Source organism: Coregonus clupeaformis, chromosome 20 (genome assembly GCF_020615455.1).
Source record: "Coregonus clupeaformis isolate EN_2021a chromosome 20, ASM2061545v1, whole genome shotgun sequence".
Classification (NCBI taxonomy): Eukaryota; Metazoa; Chordata; class Actinopteri; order Salmoniformes; family Salmonidae; genus Coregonus; species Coregonus clupeaformis.
The window spans coordinates 38,276,649-38,296,009 of NC_059211.1; the positions used below are offsets into that span (position 1 = coordinate 38,276,649).

Genomic DNA, 19,361 nt, shown 5'->3' on the forward strand with positions numbered 1-19,361 from the left:
CTTATCCAGTGTCCTGTGTGAATTTAAGTATGCTCTCTCTAATTCTCTCGTTCTCTCTTTCTCTCTGAGAACCTGAGCCCTAGGACCATACGTCAGGACTACCGGGCATGATGACACCTTGCTGTCCCCAGTCCGCCTGGCCTTGCTGCTATTCCAGTTTCAACTGTTCTGCCTGCGGCTACGAAACCCCTACCTGTCCCAGACCTGCTGTTTTCAACTCTTTAATGATCGGCTATGAAAAGCCAACTGAGAGACCTGAGCCCTAGGACCATACGTCGGGACTACCGGCCGTGGTGACTCCTTGCTGTCCCCAGTCCGCCTGGCCTTGCTGCTATTCCAGTTTCAACTGTTCTGCCTGCGGTTATGGAACCCCTACCTGTCCCAGACCTGCTGTTTTCAACTCTTAATGATCGGCTATGAAAAGCCAACTGAGATTTATTCCTGATTATTATTTGACCATGCTTGTCACTTATGAACATTTTTGAACATCTTGGCATGGTTCTGTTATAATCTCCACCCGGCACAGCCAGAAGAGGACTGGCCACCCCTCATAGCCTGGTTCCTCTCTAGGTTTCTTCCTAGGCTTTCGCCTTTCTAGGGAGTTTTTCCTAGCCACCGTGCTTCTACACCTGCATTACTAGCTGTTTGGGGTTTTAGGCTGGGTTTCTGTACAGCACTTCGAGATATTAGCTGATGTAAGAAGGGCTATATAAAATAAAATTGATTGATTGATTGATTGTTGTTGGCACCACATGGTTCTCCTTAACCAACAGTCCGTGGAGAAACCAGCTTTTGAGTGTTCAGAGATTAAACACCTACATTCTTCCGACTGGCATGGAAGTGGCTAGTCTTCAGAGGTGTAATCTGAAACTATGATATTTGGTGCAGTGTCTGTAACCCTACAATAATGGCATAATTATTGTATAAACTAATCAAAAACCACATATATATTTAAACATTTCAGGATACATAATTTAACAAAGACAAAGGAGGACCATCTATTAGGTTTTTATTCCTGTTCTGTGCAGACATGTCCAGGTACATTTTCTGAATGCGTCAGTGCAGACTTTAACAAATATTTAAAAGTTTACAATAAGTAAAATGCAGGTCAACAGAGAAATTGTCAAAACATAGTCTGTGGTAGCCTAGGGGCTATAATTACATTTATTCAATTGAAAGAAGTCATGTTATTAGAAAGTTTACATGTCTTGTGTTTGTGGTCTGAGGTGTAGGCTATGTTGTAAATGTGTGTGTGTCAATAAGTTCGGTTTGTCTGAATGTCATCCTAGACTATAACATTTTAGAAACATCCTAGACTATAACAGACACAATTATGCGCCTGCGCATCTCTTTTGGCCAGTAGTCGTTTCCTGTTTTCTTCTTATGGCCAAACAGTCTGCACAACCAGCCACAGCACCTTTTCTTCTCCTTTTTCCTCTTTTCCTCCTCCATCCAGAGGGGTTTGGGTTCCTGTGAACAGAGCTGGTGAGTGGAAAAGACTGCAGGGTGCAATTGACAACCTTTTAATACTGAAAATGTATGCACTCACTAACTGTAAGTCGCTCTGGATAAGAGTTTCTGCTAAATGACTAAAATGTAATGTAAATGTAAGTGGGAAAGCTTTCTGGAACAGCGGCAGTTTTCTGACTCTGGAAGCATAGTGATGGTAGATGATCTTCTTCAGGTCCTCTGGCAGGGCTACAGCATAGAGCTTTTTCTCCGTAGCCTTTTCAGAGCTCTTGGCTATTGGACGTAGTGGGCTGAGGACTTGAAGCAGACAGGTGTTGCTAATGCCCTTGTATACTGTCAGGATTCCCTCACAGATGAGGTGGGGGATGGTGGAGATGACAACTGGATTCTTCATCGCCACCAGTTTTGTAAAAAAATCTTAATCGTTGTGCCAAATGTATGGACCATGGCACTCTGCATGCTCAAACCTGTCGGCCTCATGTTGCAGATGGGGGCACACATCTTTTCATCCAGTGAAATACCTGTGATCTTCCTTAATGTGTTAAAGGCTACTGAAGCCATATCAATGCTCAGTAAGAGCAGAGCCTGTTAGTTGAGCTGCTTAGTGCGGTGTCTGTTCATTGGGTGAAGTGTAATCATAAACTTCACCACAAAGTCACCCAATAGTTCACCACTAATGACAAATCTTGCAGCTAGAGGACAAATGTTCACCATATTTAGGCTAATAAGCCTCCCTTCTTCATTTGCAGCATAAACATCAGGCACTGTCTATGCAATACATATGATTAAATGTACAGGCAGGGCTGTCTCTAGCCTTTTGGGCATCCCACCCCTCATCTTGCGGGCAAAACATTTTAGTTGCGCCCCTCTTGACGGCTGAGAGAAATTTACGTTTTAAAGTGAATTTCCTAGAGAAAATGTTGCAGTTTTAAAGCAAGTTTTCTGCAGTTCTACACATTTTGCGGCCTGGGGCACTAAGCAACCACTTATGTCGCTTATGCCTGGAGCCAGCCCTGGACAGGTATATAGTCATATTAAACAACAAAAAGCCACAAATAGAGGACCCAGTCATAACTTGTCCACCAGGCTCTCTGGGACCTGTATGACTTCCACTGCTGTGGATGAGGGGGGAGAGGGGATCGGGTTTGCAACAAGGACCTCAGCCTTCTTCTCCAGGTCTTCTCCATCCGCCACCTTGTCCACCAGGCTCTCCATGACCTCTGAAATCCTGTGGAATCTCCAACTGGGTTTGGCTGAGGGGCTCCACCTGGAGCATCTCCTCTGACCTGATCTCAGGTTGGGCCTGTTTCTCCGAGAACATACCTGCTGCATCGACACTCCTCAGAGCTGCAGACTCAAGAGGCTCATAGGAAGGAACCAATGGCTTGACCTTGTTGGTCAGGAGCTGCTGGCCCTCCGTGGTTACCTTCAGATGGAAGAGAGGAAGAAGACAGTAGTTCATAGTGTTCCTGTCAATTAAAGGTGTAATAACAGGTAAATAAACAGTCTGGATGGCAGTAGTGGTGTACTTTTTTTTTGGTGCCTTTATTTTACCAGGCAGGTCAATTGAGAACAAGTTTTTATTTACAATGACAGCCTGGACGGTACTGTATTTAAGGTAAGGGACAAATATGAGTATACCAAAATAAATGCTTATGCACAAGAGCTACTCTATAATGACAAACTTACCTGCTCATCAAGTTAACACTCTACCCAAGAAGACCGTTGGATGGATGTAGAGTCCATATTTGCACCAATGTATCACCAGGAGACCAGTAAAACAGCTAGAAAAGCTTTCTCTACTGAAAACTTAACTGAGGTGTAAAGCAACTAATTACAACTACTCTCGTTACTGTAATTGTGTAGCTTTTCCAAGTACTTGTCATTTTACTAAACTTAAGTAAAATGTCATTAAAGTAACAGTACTTCTACTTGACTAGAATATTTCAGTACTCTTTCCACCACTGGAAGAGTGAGTGAAAAGAGGGAGTTTGAGGGAAAGTGGGAGTGAGTTAGGGAAAGAGTGTGATTGAGTGAATGTCAGCCGGTCCCATGGACAAGTAACAAGTAACAGAGTGGTAAATAGCATATTGAAGTCTGGCAACTTTGTTTATGCACTTTATTTTGTATAGATTCTTTTATTTATAAATACATTTTAATTCCTTTGAATGTAGAATGGATTTAAAAATGTTAATAGTATATTTTTGACAGACAAATCCTTTGTTTTTTTACATACAGATGTGCCTTGTTGCAACTCATAAAATAAATTAACTTAGTTTACTGTACATTCATTTCTCTTCCTTTTTCAATTTAATGCATGGAAAGTATCATGTGTAACAATGTTCAGGTAACATTAGCGAAATTAGCTAATTACCAAGATCAATCGTTTTATTTTTTTATATAGTTTATATAACTCATTTACTTTTATTGGGAGTACTTTTTAAATGAGCTACTTTGTACTTCGTACTTTTACTTGTAGTTTTTTTTACACCAATAATTTCACTTCTACTTGAGTAAAATTTCATTAAAATAATAGTACTAATATTTCAGTACTCTTTCCACCCCTGCTGAAAACTGCAAAACTGGGCTGAAAACTGCTAGAAAGCTGAAATAATGAACTATACAATCAAGCAATTCAAGAAACATGAGCGGTGAAAATAGCAGTCTGAATGCAAAATGTATTTGGAACTCAAAGGAGACATTCCTTTTTAAATCATCATTTGACGCAATAATGTACAGTGACATTGTGACATCACCACTAGATGGCGCTCATTATAGAGATCCTATTAAATTCCTAATTCTATCAAGTATGCATAACTGCATACTTAGAGTATGTCTGAAAATGGGCGTTGCAAAAAAAGTGGGTGGATCGACAGCGATGGGTGCACAGGAGGTTGGTGCCACCTTAACGGGCTCGTGGTAATGAATGGAGCAGAATCAGTGGAATGGTATCAAATACATCAAACACATGGTTTCCAGGTGTTTGATGCCATTCCATTTGCTCCGTTCCGGACATTATTATGAGCCGTTCTCCCCTCAGCAGCCTCCACTGGATGGGTGTAACATCAGCGCTCCATTGGTTAGATCGGCTATAGCCATGTGCACCGCGGGTCAGCTTAATGTTTACATAGCAGATTAAGAGAACTAACATAGCAGGTTAGGATAATTAAAGTAGCAGGTTAGGTTAATTAACGTGGCAGGTTAGGAGAAGGAGGTTAAGGTTAGAAAAAGGGTTAAGGTTAGGCTTAGCTCAAATACTACAGTTGTCAGCAATCGACTTGTCGTGCAGCCCAATCAGCCACGCAAAACGGTCTTGAGTGGCAACAAATCTGCCCAATTAGCTGATTCGCGTTCCATACACCCACTTCTGTTGATCCTCCCACTTGTCGACACGCCCACTTCAGACACACAGGGTATGCAGTTACCCAGGACTAAATTCTATGGCGCTCATTGACAAGTTGTTCTAGAATACATTCCAAAATCAAGCGGTCTTCATGCCAAGGACTTGAAGCATATATTGTGTGTGACAAAATAAAACAATTCTGAAAATCTTATCAATAAATAAATATCTCCCAAAAGAAACATTAAAACATACCTTTGGTTATTGAAAACTAATTATTTTCCAAATTAAACCAATACCAAATGTATAATCTCTTGGTAAAAAAAAAAATGTATTACTCAGAAATGGATTTGGCCACTTCATATTTTATTAATTTACAATTCATGTAAATTGTTGCTTTCTTTCATGTTTTAGATTTTTATTATATGGGCATTTGAAACTCAATGGATGAGATCAAATGGTGATTTGAGGGGGAATAATTTGTATTGGTCTAAAATGACTTATTGAATGTCATCTCACATTTATTTCATTCATGGAAATCAGTGGCGGTCAGTGCCATTTAAGATGAGGGAGGATGATATTTTTTAATGAGCATGGCCTTTTTTCTATTACAGCGTATTGGATGACTGTCATTCATATTCCATTCACCCAGCTCAATGTAACATCGATAGGTTTAGGCCACTACATGATACTCAAATGTTCCCTGTACCCATCACGAGGTTGCTACAACCTAGCCTATGAATGAAAGTTTACAACGTAGGTGCACAGGTCGAGAGAATTTTCAGTAATCAAGGTGACAGATAGTGACACATTCAACACCACATTGCACACTCTTGCCTGCATCTAGCTGATCTAGGGTGCAATCATTAGTCCAACAGTTGCAAACGAGAGTTTCTATTGGACAAATTCAGGTATGTTTATCCCGTTTTGTTCAGTTTAAGAAACATTTTTCAACAGAATCGGCGGAATGAATACAGTCGTGGTCAAAAGTTTGGAGAATGACACAAATATTCATTTTCACAAAGTCTTCTGCCTCAGTTTTTATGATGCCAATTTGCATATACTCCAGAATGTTATGAAGAGTGATCAGATGAATTGCAATTAATTGCAAAGTCCCTCTTTGCCATGAAAATGAACTTAATCCCAAAAAAACATTTCCACTGCATTTCAGCCCTGCCACAAAAGGACCAGCTGACATCATGTCAGTGATTCTCTCGTTAACACAGGTGAGAGTGTTGACGAGGACAAGGCTGGAGATCCCTCTGTCATGCTGATTGAGTTAGAATAACAGACTGGAAGCTTTAAAAGGAGGGTGGTGCTTGAAATAATTGTTCTTCCTCTGTTAACCATGGTTACCTGCAAGGAAACACGTGCCGTCATCATTGCTTTGCACAAAAAGGGCTTCACAGGCAAGGATATTGCTGCTAGTAAGATTACACCTAAATCAACCATTTATCGGATCATCAAGAACTTCAAGGAGAGAGGTTCAATTGTTGTGAAGAAGGCTTCAGGGCGCCCAAGAAAGTCCAGCAAGCGCCAGGACCGTCTCCTAAAGTTGATTCAGCTGCGGGATCGGGGCACCACCAGTGCAGAGCTTGGTCAGGAATGGCAGAAGGCAGGTGTGAGTGCATCTGAACGCACAGTGAGGCGAATACTTTTGGAGGATGGCCTGGTGTCAAGAAGGGCAGCAAAGAAGCCACTTCTCTCCAGGAAAAACATCAGGGACAGACTGATATTCTGCAAAAGGTACAGGGATTAGACTGCTGAGGACTGGGGTAAAGTCATTTTCTCTGATGAATCCCCTTTCCGATTGTTTGGGGCATCCGGAAAAAAGCTTGCCCGGAGAAGACAAGGTGAGCGCTACCATCAGTCCTGGGTCATGCCAACAGTAAAGCATCCTGAGACCATTCATGTGTGGGGTTGCTTCTCAGCCAAGGGAGTGGGCTCACTCACAATTTTGCCTAAGAACACAGCCATGAATAAAGAATGGTACCAACACATCCTCCGAGAGCAACTTCTCCCAACCATCCAAGAACAGTTTGGTGACAAACAATGCCTTTTCCAGCATGATGCCTTTTCCAGCAATTGTAATTGTCAATAAAAGCCTTTGACACTTATGGAATGCTTGAAATTATACTTCAGTATACCATAGTAACATCTGACAAAAATATCTAAACTTTGTAAAGACAAATACTTGTGTCATTCTCAAAACTTTTGACCACGACTGTACACCCCTGATCACACGCAAACATAGTTCACTTTCATAGCAGCCACATAAAAACAGCATGATTACTTTGCTCATTGTATATACTGTATAATTCCTTCTCGCAACTATCTACGCACTCTCCTCCTCTCACCTTTTCCCTTCACTTGTGGACTTCAGTGCACAAGTGAAGGCAAAAAAAAATATCCAAGCCAAACCTTCATATCATGACCGCTAACCTCTACACACAGCCTACATTGTTGTCATGTCAAAGTCAACATAGCTACTAGAACTAAGGCGTTAATAAACCCTCTACAGTGTACAGTCAGACAGCAGTTTAGCAGTTACACCGGCATGCCCCGATGGCAATAAATTAATAAAACCAAAAGCTTACCTTGACTTGGAAGAGTTCCAGTATTGGATAGCCATAGCCAGCTAGCCAACATAACATCCATTGATGCTATGTTTGAGCTGGGTGTTTGAGTAGGCTAAACTAGCTAGCTGCATTCGTTAGCTAAGTGAAAGTTTAAAAAAATACAACCAAATATAGCTCTCTATCTCTCTCGCTTGTCCTTAATTTTGGAAGAGATTAATTTGTTCAAAACTGTTCAACTATTGTCTTTCTCTCTCTGAGTCAACTACTCATCACATTTCATGCACTGCAGTGCTAGCTAGCTGTAGCTTATGCTTTCAGTACTAGATTCATTCTCTGATCTTTTGATTGGGTGGACAACATGTCAGTTTATGCTGCAAGAGCTCTGATATGTTGGAGGAAGTCCTCCGGAAGTTGTCATAATTACTGTGTAAGTCTATGGAAGGGGGTTATAACCATGAGCCTCCTAGGTTTTGTATTGAAGTCAATGTACCTAGAGGAGGATGGAAGCTAGCTGTCCTCCGGCTACACCATGGTGCTATCCTACAGTGGGCTGCTGAGGCTACTCTTGACCTTCATTGCAAAACAGTGTGTTTTAATCAATTATTTGGTGACGTGAATTTATTTGGTTTGTTGTATCTATATAAAAACGATAACTTTTTTCATGTTTCACTATTTTTATTTTTATGAAATTCACTGAGGATGGTCGTCCCCTTCCTCCTATGAGGAGTCTCCACTCATTGAAATATATTTATTCATGATTAAGTCTACTGTGCTGTATGTTGAATTTGTCTCGTACCCAGACCCACCTCAGCAGGCCTATCAGTGTTGTATTTATGGCAGAGCAAACACTAGACTGTGTACCCATTAATAATCACCTCTGATGACTAGTATCAGCATGACTGCAGGTGTGTGAGTGTGTGTGTGCGTGCACACGCCTTTTACCCCACAGAGATTGGGCACACAGTACTGTAAATGATGGTGATAAGGCTCTTTAAAACTGAGATGGCTGCCATGGAAAGTACAGTGGATGACAGAATGTACCCAGCAAACCAGGAACATTCCCAGGACATTAGCTAAGATTCCCATTAAGTTCTAGTTAGCGTTTTATCTAACATTAGGATGATAACATCCCAAAAACATTCTTTTTTTTTTAAATGAAATTTTCTCCCAACATTCACTAAAATGTTGTGCACAACATCTGGAACAACAGTGCCGAAACGTTCTCATTAGGTTTCCAGTTAATGTAATAACACAATGTACAAATAATGTTTTTAGAACATACTGCGGCAACAAAATGTGAGAGCAACGTTCTGGGAACGTTCTTTCAACATCAAGCGAATATTATATAAACATTTTATAATCATCAGCACAACTGGAGTTTTTGTGTTATGAGAACATTTGCCGCAACCTAATAAATGTTCTGGGAACTTTCACAGAACCAATTTTGGTATGCTGGGTAGTGTAGAGTTCAGTTCAACCCTGCTCTACATTAATTACATATTGCCCTGCTGTAGGCAGCCTAACTAGAGAGCTTAGCCACGAGAGAGAGAATGAGTGAGAAAGGCTGCACTACAGAAACTATATGGAAGTGTGCAACAGGTAGGCTTATAAGATTACATTGCAACGTACTTACAAAGCCTGAGCTGTAATATTGTTTAGAACGTAATGCAAACTAACCAAACACATGCTAGTTTCCCGTGAGTCAGTGATCCTGTGGCAGCTAGTGTTTTTGTTTGCGTGATTTGAAAGCTCTTTGTGACTGTAGTAGAGAGAGGCAGGGAAGAGATAAGAGTGGTTCTCTCATCTGATGGTACTCACGCAGTATGTTATAATAAAAGGGGTATAGATCAGACAAAACCAATAGACACGCTTTACTTTCACTTTGCCTGAAGTTCGTATCCTTACAGTATGTTCTTTATCTCTCATTACCCTCTATCAACCTAACTATTAATCTTCCTGTTATTCCCTCTAACAAACTTTGGACTGGTGCTAACATGTAGTCTCTCTCTCTCTCTCTCTCTCTCTCTCTCTCTCTCTCTCTCTCTCTCTCTCTCTCTCTCTCTCTCTCTCTCTCTCTCTCTCTCTCTCTCTCTCTCTCTCTCTCTCTCTCTCTCTCTCTCTCTCTCTCTCTCTCTCTCTCTCTCTCTCTCTCTCTCTCTCTCTCTCTCTCTCTCTCTCTCTCTCTCTCTCTCTCTCTCTCTCTCTCTCTCTCTCTCTCTCTCTCTCTCTCTCTCTCTCTCTCTCTCTCTCTCTCTCTCTCTCTCTCTCTCTCTCTCTCTCTCTCTCTCTCTCTCTCTCTCTCTCTCTCTCTCTCTCTCTCTCTCTCTCTCTCTCTCTCTCTCTCTCTCTCTCTCTCTCTCTCTCTCTCTCTCTCTCTCTCTCTCTGATAGATCATGGCAGTGATACTGTCTAATAGCTATGTGGTGCTAACGGGAGCAGCTACATTCTTCCTCATGTCTCACCTCTCACACAAGGTGGTTAAGGCTCACATCAAATAGAATGTACAGGTGAGCGTGTGTACGTGAGAGACTGATTTTATGGGACTGATTGAGTGTGTGTGTGTGAGAGACAGGAGTCAGTAGTAATCATCCCTGTCTCTCCTCCATGGCCCATGGTGTACAGTGATGACCCAGAGGCTGGACACATCTTCAACTGCATTCAGAGAGCTCACCAGAACACATTTGTAAGCCTACCATTTAACAAATCACATGTACATAAACCTCAACATGTACCTCATCAGATCACACATGTACCATGTCATAGAATCACAACACTGTATTATACTGGCTATAACGACTAGAATACAGCTGTGCTGGCCAGAGAAGAAGGTGTATAACAACGGGAGTATATTGTAAATGTTACTGTATCCCTACATTCTTTTTCTATCTGACTCTAGGAGGCCTGCAGCATCCTGTGAGTACAACTACATTCAACAACACACAAATAGCATAGTTGGTATAGCAGGGGTGGTTCAGTAAACTATGCTAGCGTGATGATTAGTATTCATATTTAGGGTCTGAAACGGTGCTAACCATTGTGTGTATGTGTCGCAGCATCTGGCCAGTACTCTGGGGATGGTGTGGCTATTCAGTAGGGTTGTGTTTGCACACGGATACACCACAGGAGGTAAGACAACACACACACACTTTAACATTACATTTACATTTAAGTCATTTAGCATTTAAGTCAACTTATCCAGAGCGACTTCCAAATTGGTGCATTCAACTTAGGATAGCCAGTGGGACAACCACATCTTGATCACAGTAAGTACACTTCTTCAAACAAGCAGCTGTGAGCAAAGTCAGTGCAATCAGGGACAACTACATCTCGATCACAACTTTGTCACGTGTGTGTGACGTCCCAGATGTTGCGAAGAGGCGCGTTTGGAGACATTGCTCTAGTGGGACTGTTCCTGGAATCAGTGGACTACGGGATAACTCTACTGGGCTGGGTTAGTTCATAGTCTTCATTATCATCATAACCCTACTACTCCTCAGAAGAAGAAAGACTTTTGCATCAACATCATTTTAGTCATTTTTTAGTCATGAGCAACTGACTAAAAGCTACAGCAGAATATGAGCATTCCAGCATTATTCATCCGATTGATGCATGTGTGTAGTTCCAACAATGCTTTATTTTTAATAAAAATAACAGTTTGATGATAAAGGACAGCGGTACAGTCTCTTTTGTGCAAAAGCTCAGGTCGAACTACTTAATGTCTCCTCCAGAGGGCACTAACTCACTAACTCAGTACAACTGTTCATTTACATTTTTAGTCATTTAGCAGACACGTATCCAGGGCGACTTACAGGAGCGATTAGGGTTAAGTGCCTTGCTCAAGGGCACATCGACAGATTTTTCACTTAGTCGGCTCGGGGATTAGAACCAGCGACCTTTCGGTTACTGGCACAATGCTCAAATGTTTGTGCATTTATTAATTCCTTTACCACATTTAAACGTACTATTGTTGCTTTTCCATGAAAGACATCTCTCTTCACTCTACCATCTAACTCTAAACATTACAGCAGCTTCATAGGCCAATAGGCAAAGGCAGATAAAGTACAGTAGCTCTCACAGTGGAACACTGTCTGTGAATACAGAAACACCACAGTACCAATGAGCATGTAGGGATTGCATGTCCAAAATGGCCTCAAACCGTACCAGAAGTTCCCTTAGAGTCAGTTACCTCAGACCCAGCAAAGTCTAACTGTAGCGTCTCCTCTCACGGTTATCATCTGTGTCAGTTCTCCTGTGAGCTGTCCTCTTCTCCCCCTGTCAGATAGCCCCAGTCTGTGAGCAGGTCTTGGCGCTGGGCTGGGGGGGTGGAGAAGTATTCTCTCTGTTTCTGGGAGTAGGTTTGGACTGGGGGGACGATATCTCTGTAACTCCAGTCCTGTCAACACAGATTAGAGAAGATATAAACTTTGTGTTTATCCTGTTTAAATTCATCATACATAACTATATGTATTAATATATGCATCATTTGCACCCATTATTGATATAGATACTGCAACAGTATATAGTTGCAGACCTACCTGCCATGCTATCCATATTGTTGATCTATACTTATTAATCCAGTATATTGTAGCAGGGCTATCTGCCAACCATATTATTGATCAATAGTTATTACTATAATATATAGTGTGAGTCCTACCTGCCATCGGAGGTTGAAGTCCTCCAGTAGCTGTATCCTATCCTCCCTGGTAGGAACACAGTCTGGAGGAGCTGTCTGCTGCAGCTCAGAACCCACCTCAGACCCAACAAACACTAACAGAGCTCTGATAGCAAACCAACCCCCCAGCCGCGGGTGTATACACACACCAAACATCTTCTGTAGAGGTGACAAGTGGTAGGGAGGGGGGAGAGGAAGACAAAGGGGTTGTAGTAACAGTTTTATAAGTAATACAAATGACAGTCCATCTATGAACCAAAGAACACACAGCACCCTATTTATCCATTTATTAGGACATTAATTATTGAAAAACCCCTTTGGTCCTGTCACTCACCTTGTCCCCCCAGGGGTGGTCAGGTACATCGGAGCGTTGGTAGTAGTACACTGCTCCAGCCACATGGGCGGCGCTCTGGGCCAGGAACTTGGGCTTCCTGCTGGGCAGCATCTCATAGTCATAACTCACATCTACCTTCACACCTGGAAAACACTACAGGAGGGGGGAGAGAGAGGGGAGGGGGAGAGAGAGAATTATGTGAAGTGTGGCCCAGGGATGTGTGTATTAATTTAGTTTTGTAACAAAATCAGTTTAATAAGAACCAAACGGAAGCAAACAGAGTAAACGGAACCTACCTGAACTCTTGTTTTTGTTGCAAAACGGTTTCCGTTTGGAGTAAACGGTTTCTGTTGCAAAAAGTCTTTCAACAGTCTAAATGTTTTGCAACAGAATCGGTGTAATGAATACACCCCAGCTGTTGATGCAGTGAGTGATGCACTGGTCAAGCACATACACATACACACACACACACACACACACACACACACACACACACACAGTACCTCAGAGACTGTGTTGTTGATGCAGTATTTCATACACTGGTCTATGGGGTCTGTAGACACCCCCTTCCAGCCGCTGCTCTCCATGAAGGGTAGGAAGGCCTGTTCAAACATGGATGGTGTGCTGAGCACCACTGCTCCCAGGGTGTCATCAGGGTAGGACAGGTGGAGAGGGGGGGACAGGACAGCATTGTACCAGCCAATCTGGGAACACATGCACAACACAGAATAAAAAGGTGGGTTACTTTTGTAGCGATTGAGGGGGAACAGCCAGGAAGGGACACGTTTCAGCAACCCTATCGTTATTGGACAGATATAGTGTCACCTGTGCCATAAGTTCCAAACCTGTTGGCAGACTACAGTACAGTATGGTCAGCTTTGATCATTTTTATATTAACAATTGTTAGAAATTGCGTAATTCAAATCTGGTATTGGAATAAGAATCAAGAGATCTTCAATCCAAGCTTAATTTATTATATGCAAAATGTATGTATGATAAGTATGAAGGTTCGTATATACGGGTCCGCTGAAATACCACGCAGGGCACTCAGAGAACTGATCCATTGTTCTAAGTTCTTCTTCAAATACTCTGACAGAGATAGTTCCCGCTCCCTGCTGGCCAATCAGAGTAGAGACTGAGCGTGGTTTAGACTTACTCAGCCAATCCGTTGGTGCACGGGTTAGTCCCACCCCTTGGCGCTCCACCATTCCCAGGCATAAGTTTATCATAACAACCTGTAGAGTCAGCACCCAAAAGACTGTACGTTCCTACATCCAAGGACGGTTCACAGACAACGGTTCACAGACAACAAAGAGGCAGTGTTCGTATCTGTAAGAAATACAAGTCTTATCTGTCCTTCCCCTAACGTTCCACACATGAATCACAGCCTGTTATGTGAAACAATTTATATCAGTATAGTACAAACCTATGCTCCTCATTAATGCATTCCTTCTAAGCTATTCATCACTTCAATCCAATTATTAGAAAACAAATCCCAACACAAGGCATGGCTGAGAAAGCTTGTATGTACTTTGAATTGGAGCTTGTCAACTTGCCTAGTTTAGCAATTGACGACACCTTCACTGACAGTCTGACACTGTTGCAAAAAGGCCACGTTTAAAGTTTTCGACTCAAACCCTTTTAACAAACAGTTCAGATGGAACAGCGGCCTAACGTTACCTTCAGCGGATAAACTTCAAATCCCAACTTTGACAGATGATTACTCAAAGCTCCTCTCACATCTTCCACATTGACCGTGAGCAGCGCCATCACTGAATTTTAGAATGTGTTGGATTGTGGGAAATAGTGTTCTCTATCACGTGACTCTCTCACTTCCTTGTCGAAAGAATTGTATCTATTAACTACAATACACAGGACCCATTAGGGCAACGTATCCTACGCAATCACGTCGTCCAGGATTTAAAAGTGGAACAGGACAGTCCGTAAGTAGCTAGCTAATCATTTACATTTCAGCTCAATGTTTAATAATGCATATGTACAAATGACGAGGAGATGTTCTGTAATGTTAACCAACCTTTGAATTGTTTCATCCATCGCTGAAATATTGACCTTTAGCCAGCTTTCTGTTCATGCACTGCTTGATTTGTGATTTTGGGTACTTGGTGCCAGGCAAATCAACAGTAATGCGAACGCCCGCCATCGTGTTCAATTTATAAACAAATCACTAGGGTGAATGTTAGCTAGTTAGTAAAATTCGAACGCAACGGTAACAACAACAAGCCAAAAACAAAAGCCACCTGCAACTGTACTTAGCTAGCTACTGTTAGCTGTGTAACCTCATCTGTCAATGAAGTGTCATTGATCTGTGTTAGCCACTTTATAATCAGCCACCAACCAACCAACCCGACTAGAGTTACAGCATCACACGTTAGTTATAAAATACTGGCCAATGCAATGGCCAATCTCATGTGCGTACTATATATATATATATATATTTATATATATATATTTTATAGTACCACTGTACTTCATTGTTGGGAAAGAGCAATAAAGACATTTCACTGTACTACAATAAAACTTGAAACTTGTTGAGATTAATAAGAAAAAGTTGACAGTGGAGATTTGGGCAGAGGAACACATTAATGAATACTGGATTGTGTAGGGATTTAGAGGGACAGTTTGAGCAGAGCATGGACAAGAGACCCTGCAGGTAGAAGGCAAGTGCACTAACTTTTGTGCCATAAATACTCAGACATCAGTCTTGGCACCCTTGTCCTATTGTTTGAGTAGAGCAGCCCTGACTGAGATGAACTGGGACAACCAGCTGAGCTCCATCCTCTCAGCAGCTGATGGCAGCGTTGCCAAGATGAGGGTGAGTAGCCAGTAGATGGCACTATGACATAATTATACATACGTGGCAGTGCATTACCAAGGGCTTCATCAGAAGAGATGGCTGCTCATTCTTAGCAGTTGGCTAGATACTAGTTTTACAGTATATGATAGGGTATTTATGAACTTCAAGGTTTCTATGTACTTTCCCACTGTGTGTGTTGACGGTGTTCATGTTTCCCCAGGAGAGACTGACCACGCCAGGGAAATATCCAAAAGGAAGAGAAGGTGAGGGGAGATCTCTGTTGTCTGTAAGATGGCTGACTGTGACACACTTTGTCTGTTGGCGATTCCCCCTTTTTTTCTGCTCCTTCTTATTCTCCCTATCTCTCTCTCTCTCTCTCTCTCTCTCTCTCTCTCTCTCTCTCTCTCTCGCTCAGTAGATCTCTATCCAGTGAGGGAGGTGGCTAGTGTGTCAAATTTGGAGCTCCCTCGTCTCCCCCCTCTCCCCGAGCCCTCCACCTCTCTCCTCCCCCCTCCCTCCTCCGCGGTGCAGTGGGCAGACCTGGCAGCCGTGCAATCACAACTGCAGATCCAGAGGCAGGTCCGTGTGTGTTGTGTGCGCGCATACGTGTGTTCATATATAACTCGAATTTCTATTACATAAAAGGTGCATAAATAGCCCTACATTTTAGTTAATTTCTTCTTCTTCCTCCTCATCTTTTTGTTCTAATGGTTGACAGGCCATAGAGTCTCTGACCCAAGGTCTTCATGATATGGACAGAGAGAGACACTCTCAGCAGCGCCACATACAGGCACTACAAGGTACATACACCTGTCATTATCACACAACACTAACATTTACTGCTCACAGGAATATACCAATCTTGATTGGTTGAGTGATTGATTTGTTGATCGAGTATTGTAGATGTCTGTCTCTCACAGACGAGGTTCGCAGGCTGCGAGAGCAGGCGAAGGAGAGGGAGAGAGAGCGGGAACAAGAAAGGGATGGAGAGAGGAGAGGGTCAGGGATGACGAGTCCGGGAGTGGAGAGAAGGATGGAGCAGTGGAGGAGAGAGGTGGGCCGTGAGCTCAGCACTCTGAGAGGGCACATCACCAGAGCCACATCGCAAGGCAACCTGGAGGAAAGGTGAGGGGGCTGGGTTTTACTCACCTGTGAGTTTCAGGTGCTCTTTATTTCATGCGAAGCCCAAATGCAAATCAACCATTAGCCCCTAGTATGGAACCATACCAGTTTGGTGAAAGCTGATCGTTGTCCTTTATAGTTTCAGCTCTAAGCTGCGAAGGGAGGAGTTGGATCATTTGAGGAGAGAGGTGGACACACTCAAAACCCAGCTCAGTGAGTCTCACATACACAGTCTGTTCTCAGGTTTTTCTGCAGGACTACACATGTCTCAGACTCAGAGCTGTAGACAGGGCAAGCACAGTCTCGCTTACTCCTACTCCTTTTCTTTCATCTTACGTGTGTGTGTGTGTGTGTGTGTGTGTGTGTGTGTGTGTGTGTGTGTGTGTGTATGACAGGGAGGCAGGAGGAGGACGTGTTTCTTCAGCAGTCGGAGGCCAGAGAGACGAGGAGGCAGTATGAACGCAGCTGCAAGGTATTAATGAATGAAGGAATTGAATGAATGATTGAATAATTAAAGAAGGTAATTTGAGTGACTTGTTTTCTCTCTGTCTCGCGAACTCTAAACTTTGCCTTTCCCCAGACAGTAGAGGAACTGACAGACAGCTACAGAAACCACAGCTTTGACCTGGCCAAGACTGTCTCTCAACACACACACACAGAGCAGGAGGTTCGCCAGATCAGGTGTCCGTGCGTGCGTGCGTGCGTGTGCGTGTGTGCGTGCGTGCGTGCGTGCGTGCGTGCGTGTGTGTGTGTGTGTGTGTGTGTGTGTGTGTGTGTGTGTGCGTGCGTGTGCGCGTGTGTGTAATGCTATCACTGTGTCCTGCAGGGTAACTGTATCAGAGCTGAAGGATGAGATCAGGAGTCTGATTCTCCGGGAGAGACAACACACACCTACTGTTACACTACGCACAGCAGGTAAGAGACACACACAACACACACACACACATATATACTCACCTGAGTAGTTTAACCCCGTTTGTCTATAACCTTCTCCCCCCTCCAGTTCCAGCATTAGCTGCCTTCTCCCGCCGCAAAGAGGTCAGGGGTCAAAAGGAGGAGCCAGCCTCAGACTCTGATGACTTTAGTCCCACCCCCAGTCTGGCTGAGGTCAGCTCTGATGACCTGTCCTGGCTGGACGATAGAGAAACAGGTACACACACACACACGTTGCTCCTCTCTGTGAGGAGCAGAGTGAGTCCCATATGGGTACAATTTGTTTCAGAGGAACAGAAAGTGTTGTAACCCTCTCCCATACCCATACACACCACACATGTACATTTGGGCTGTAGATCTAACTGTTTTAGGGACTCATCACAACATGTCTGACTCACCAAGGAACAGGAGGCTGGTTTAACAGCGTCTGTCTGTGTGTGCATGCGTGCCTGCCTGATTTGTGTAGATAGATCTAGCACAAAGGAAGAAATATATTTTATAGTTGTTATTATGAGTTTGAAATATGTTTTATTAGATTTGTGTGCGCACACTCAGATATTGGAGTTGGATGTGGGCTCATGTAAGACACACACCAGTGACCTCCATTGAATGTGTGTTATGTGACTGACTGTAGCTCTGCTTGCCTAAGGAGTGGACAGAGAATCCCTCATTTCCTCTCCATCGATGTCCGCTGGTCAGCAGTTTGAGAAACGTGTGTGTGTGTGTGTGTTTTTGGATGGGATCCTAAACACTTCCTGTAGGATGGTAGTGTGTGTGTGTGTGTGGCATCATCTAATCTAATTATCCTGGCTGCATGCGTCTCGATTGCTCTGGGAAACATTTTGAGGTCTGATCCCAATCTCTCTTACGGTAACACTAGCCTACTGCTAAAGCCCTTGGGACTAGTATGCACACACACACACACGTTGACTGGTCTCTCTTTCAGCTCCTCGTCTAGCAGTACCTCGGGTACGCCAGAGCTCCCATTCTGCAGGAAATTACCTCAGAGGACCAGGAAGTGGTCTGGACGATGATGATCTTGATGATGATGATGGGAACCTGGAGTTGGGATCAGACAGCCCCCCCGACCTCAGCCTCAATGACCTTTGAGAGGCTCCTTCATGCCATAGTGTTCTAGAATGCTAGGAGTTCTTTCTTTGAGAAGTTTTAAATGTCTCCACATGTGGAGACTGATAAAGAATGTTTTGGGCACAAACCTCAAACCCTGACTAAAGAGGATGATGAAAAGGCTCAACTCAGCTTGAGAAAAAGAAAGAACCTTATTTTATAAACTCGTATGTGCTGTCTATGTTGTCTTGTCAGTGTTTTTTTGGGGAAAAGTGTACAATAGGGTTTTGCATTACACACCAGTAGTATTTAACTCAACAGTGTGGCAGCATTCTGCGATTGCCTTAATGAATTACATCTGGGGAAAGCTTTGATTTCACTGATGATATATAATACTATACTAATACTAATTAATAAATATGGTGGACTAATGTTTACTTTTACTATCTAAGGCTGATGCAAATCAGTGAGGTGCTATCTCTTTTATTTGGTACTGTATTTTTATCTATTTACTGTGAAGTATTGAGATGCAGCCCAGGCCACTCTTCCCTCTCGCCTTTGAAACACAGACAAGTCCTGCTGTCTAACATGAGTCAGTCTGTTTAATATTTCAGCAGTTAGAGATTGTCTAGCCAGATACCCCCCACGAAGGGGATAGGCCCATGGAGCGAGGGACCACAGACGGGCTGGGGAGAGAGAGTGGGAGGAGAAGAGGGGGGTGAAGCAGGGGGCAATGGGGAAGGGGTGTGACAGGGAGGGGCTTTAGCCATAGTGATGACCAGTTTTAATGTGGATGAATCAGGCCTTTCTCTTACAGTTCTATCACACAGCCAAGTACTAGACCGCTGCTTGTTTAAATGTTACATTGACTCACTGTACGGCCTGTAAAACAAATGTGGTTTGTTTGGGCTTCTGCAATAAAATTCTGGATAAAGAGCTGTAATAAAATAGTTCATTTGTTGTAGTTACTCTTGTTAGTGTGTGTGTGTGTGTGTGTGTGTGTGTGTGTGTGTGTGCGTCAGCCACCG

The 19,361-nt window shown here is 43.0% G+C and overlaps 2 protein-coding genes across 3 annotated transcripts; one reads left to right on the top strand and one right to left on the bottom strand.

Moving 5' to 3' along the window:
• Window positions 1–1,044: 1,044 nt before the first annotated feature.
• Window positions 1,045–14,172, bottom strand: mmachc (metabolism of cobalamin associated C). Of its 2 annotated transcripts, XR_005994448.2 has the most exons (6): window positions 14,076–14,172; window positions 12,899–13,099; window positions 12,396–12,548; window positions 12,044–12,220; window positions 11,576–11,782; window positions 1,045–1,470 (listed from the first exon to the last, which is right to left on the bottom strand). XR_005994448.2 is itself a non-coding variant. In XM_041839209.2 (5 exons), the coding sequence occupies exons 1-5, from the start codon at window positions 14,163–14,165 to the stop codon at window positions 11,630–11,632; spliced, it is 774 nt and encodes a 257-aa protein (XP_041695143.1). In that variant the 5' UTR covers window positions 14,166–14,172; the 3' UTR covers window positions 11,230–11,629. The 2 variants fall into 2 exon arrangements, 1 of the variants encoding a protein (XP_041695143.1); XM_041839209.2 differs by lacking the exon at window positions 1,045–1,470 and having other exon boundaries at window positions 11,230–11,782.
• A 117-nt stretch (window positions 14,173–14,289) lies between these two features.
• LOC121532680 (RNA-binding protein 25) lies at window positions 14,290–19,043 on the top strand. Its single transcript, XM_041838461.1, has 12 exons — window positions 14,290–14,338; window positions 15,147–15,228; window positions 15,431–15,473; window positions 15,629–15,789; window positions 15,929–16,010; window positions 16,131–16,335; window positions 16,472–16,545; window positions 16,728–16,804; window positions 16,913–17,013; window positions 17,159–17,247; window positions 17,336–17,482; window positions 18,212–19,043. The coding sequence occupies exons 2-12, from the start codon at window positions 15,163–15,165 to the stop codon at window positions 18,373–18,375; spliced, it is 1,209 nt and encodes a 402-aa protein (XP_041694395.1). The 5' UTR covers window positions 14,290–14,338; window positions 15,147–15,162; the 3' UTR covers window positions 18,376–19,043.
• Window positions 19,044–19,361: the final 318 nt, after the last annotated feature.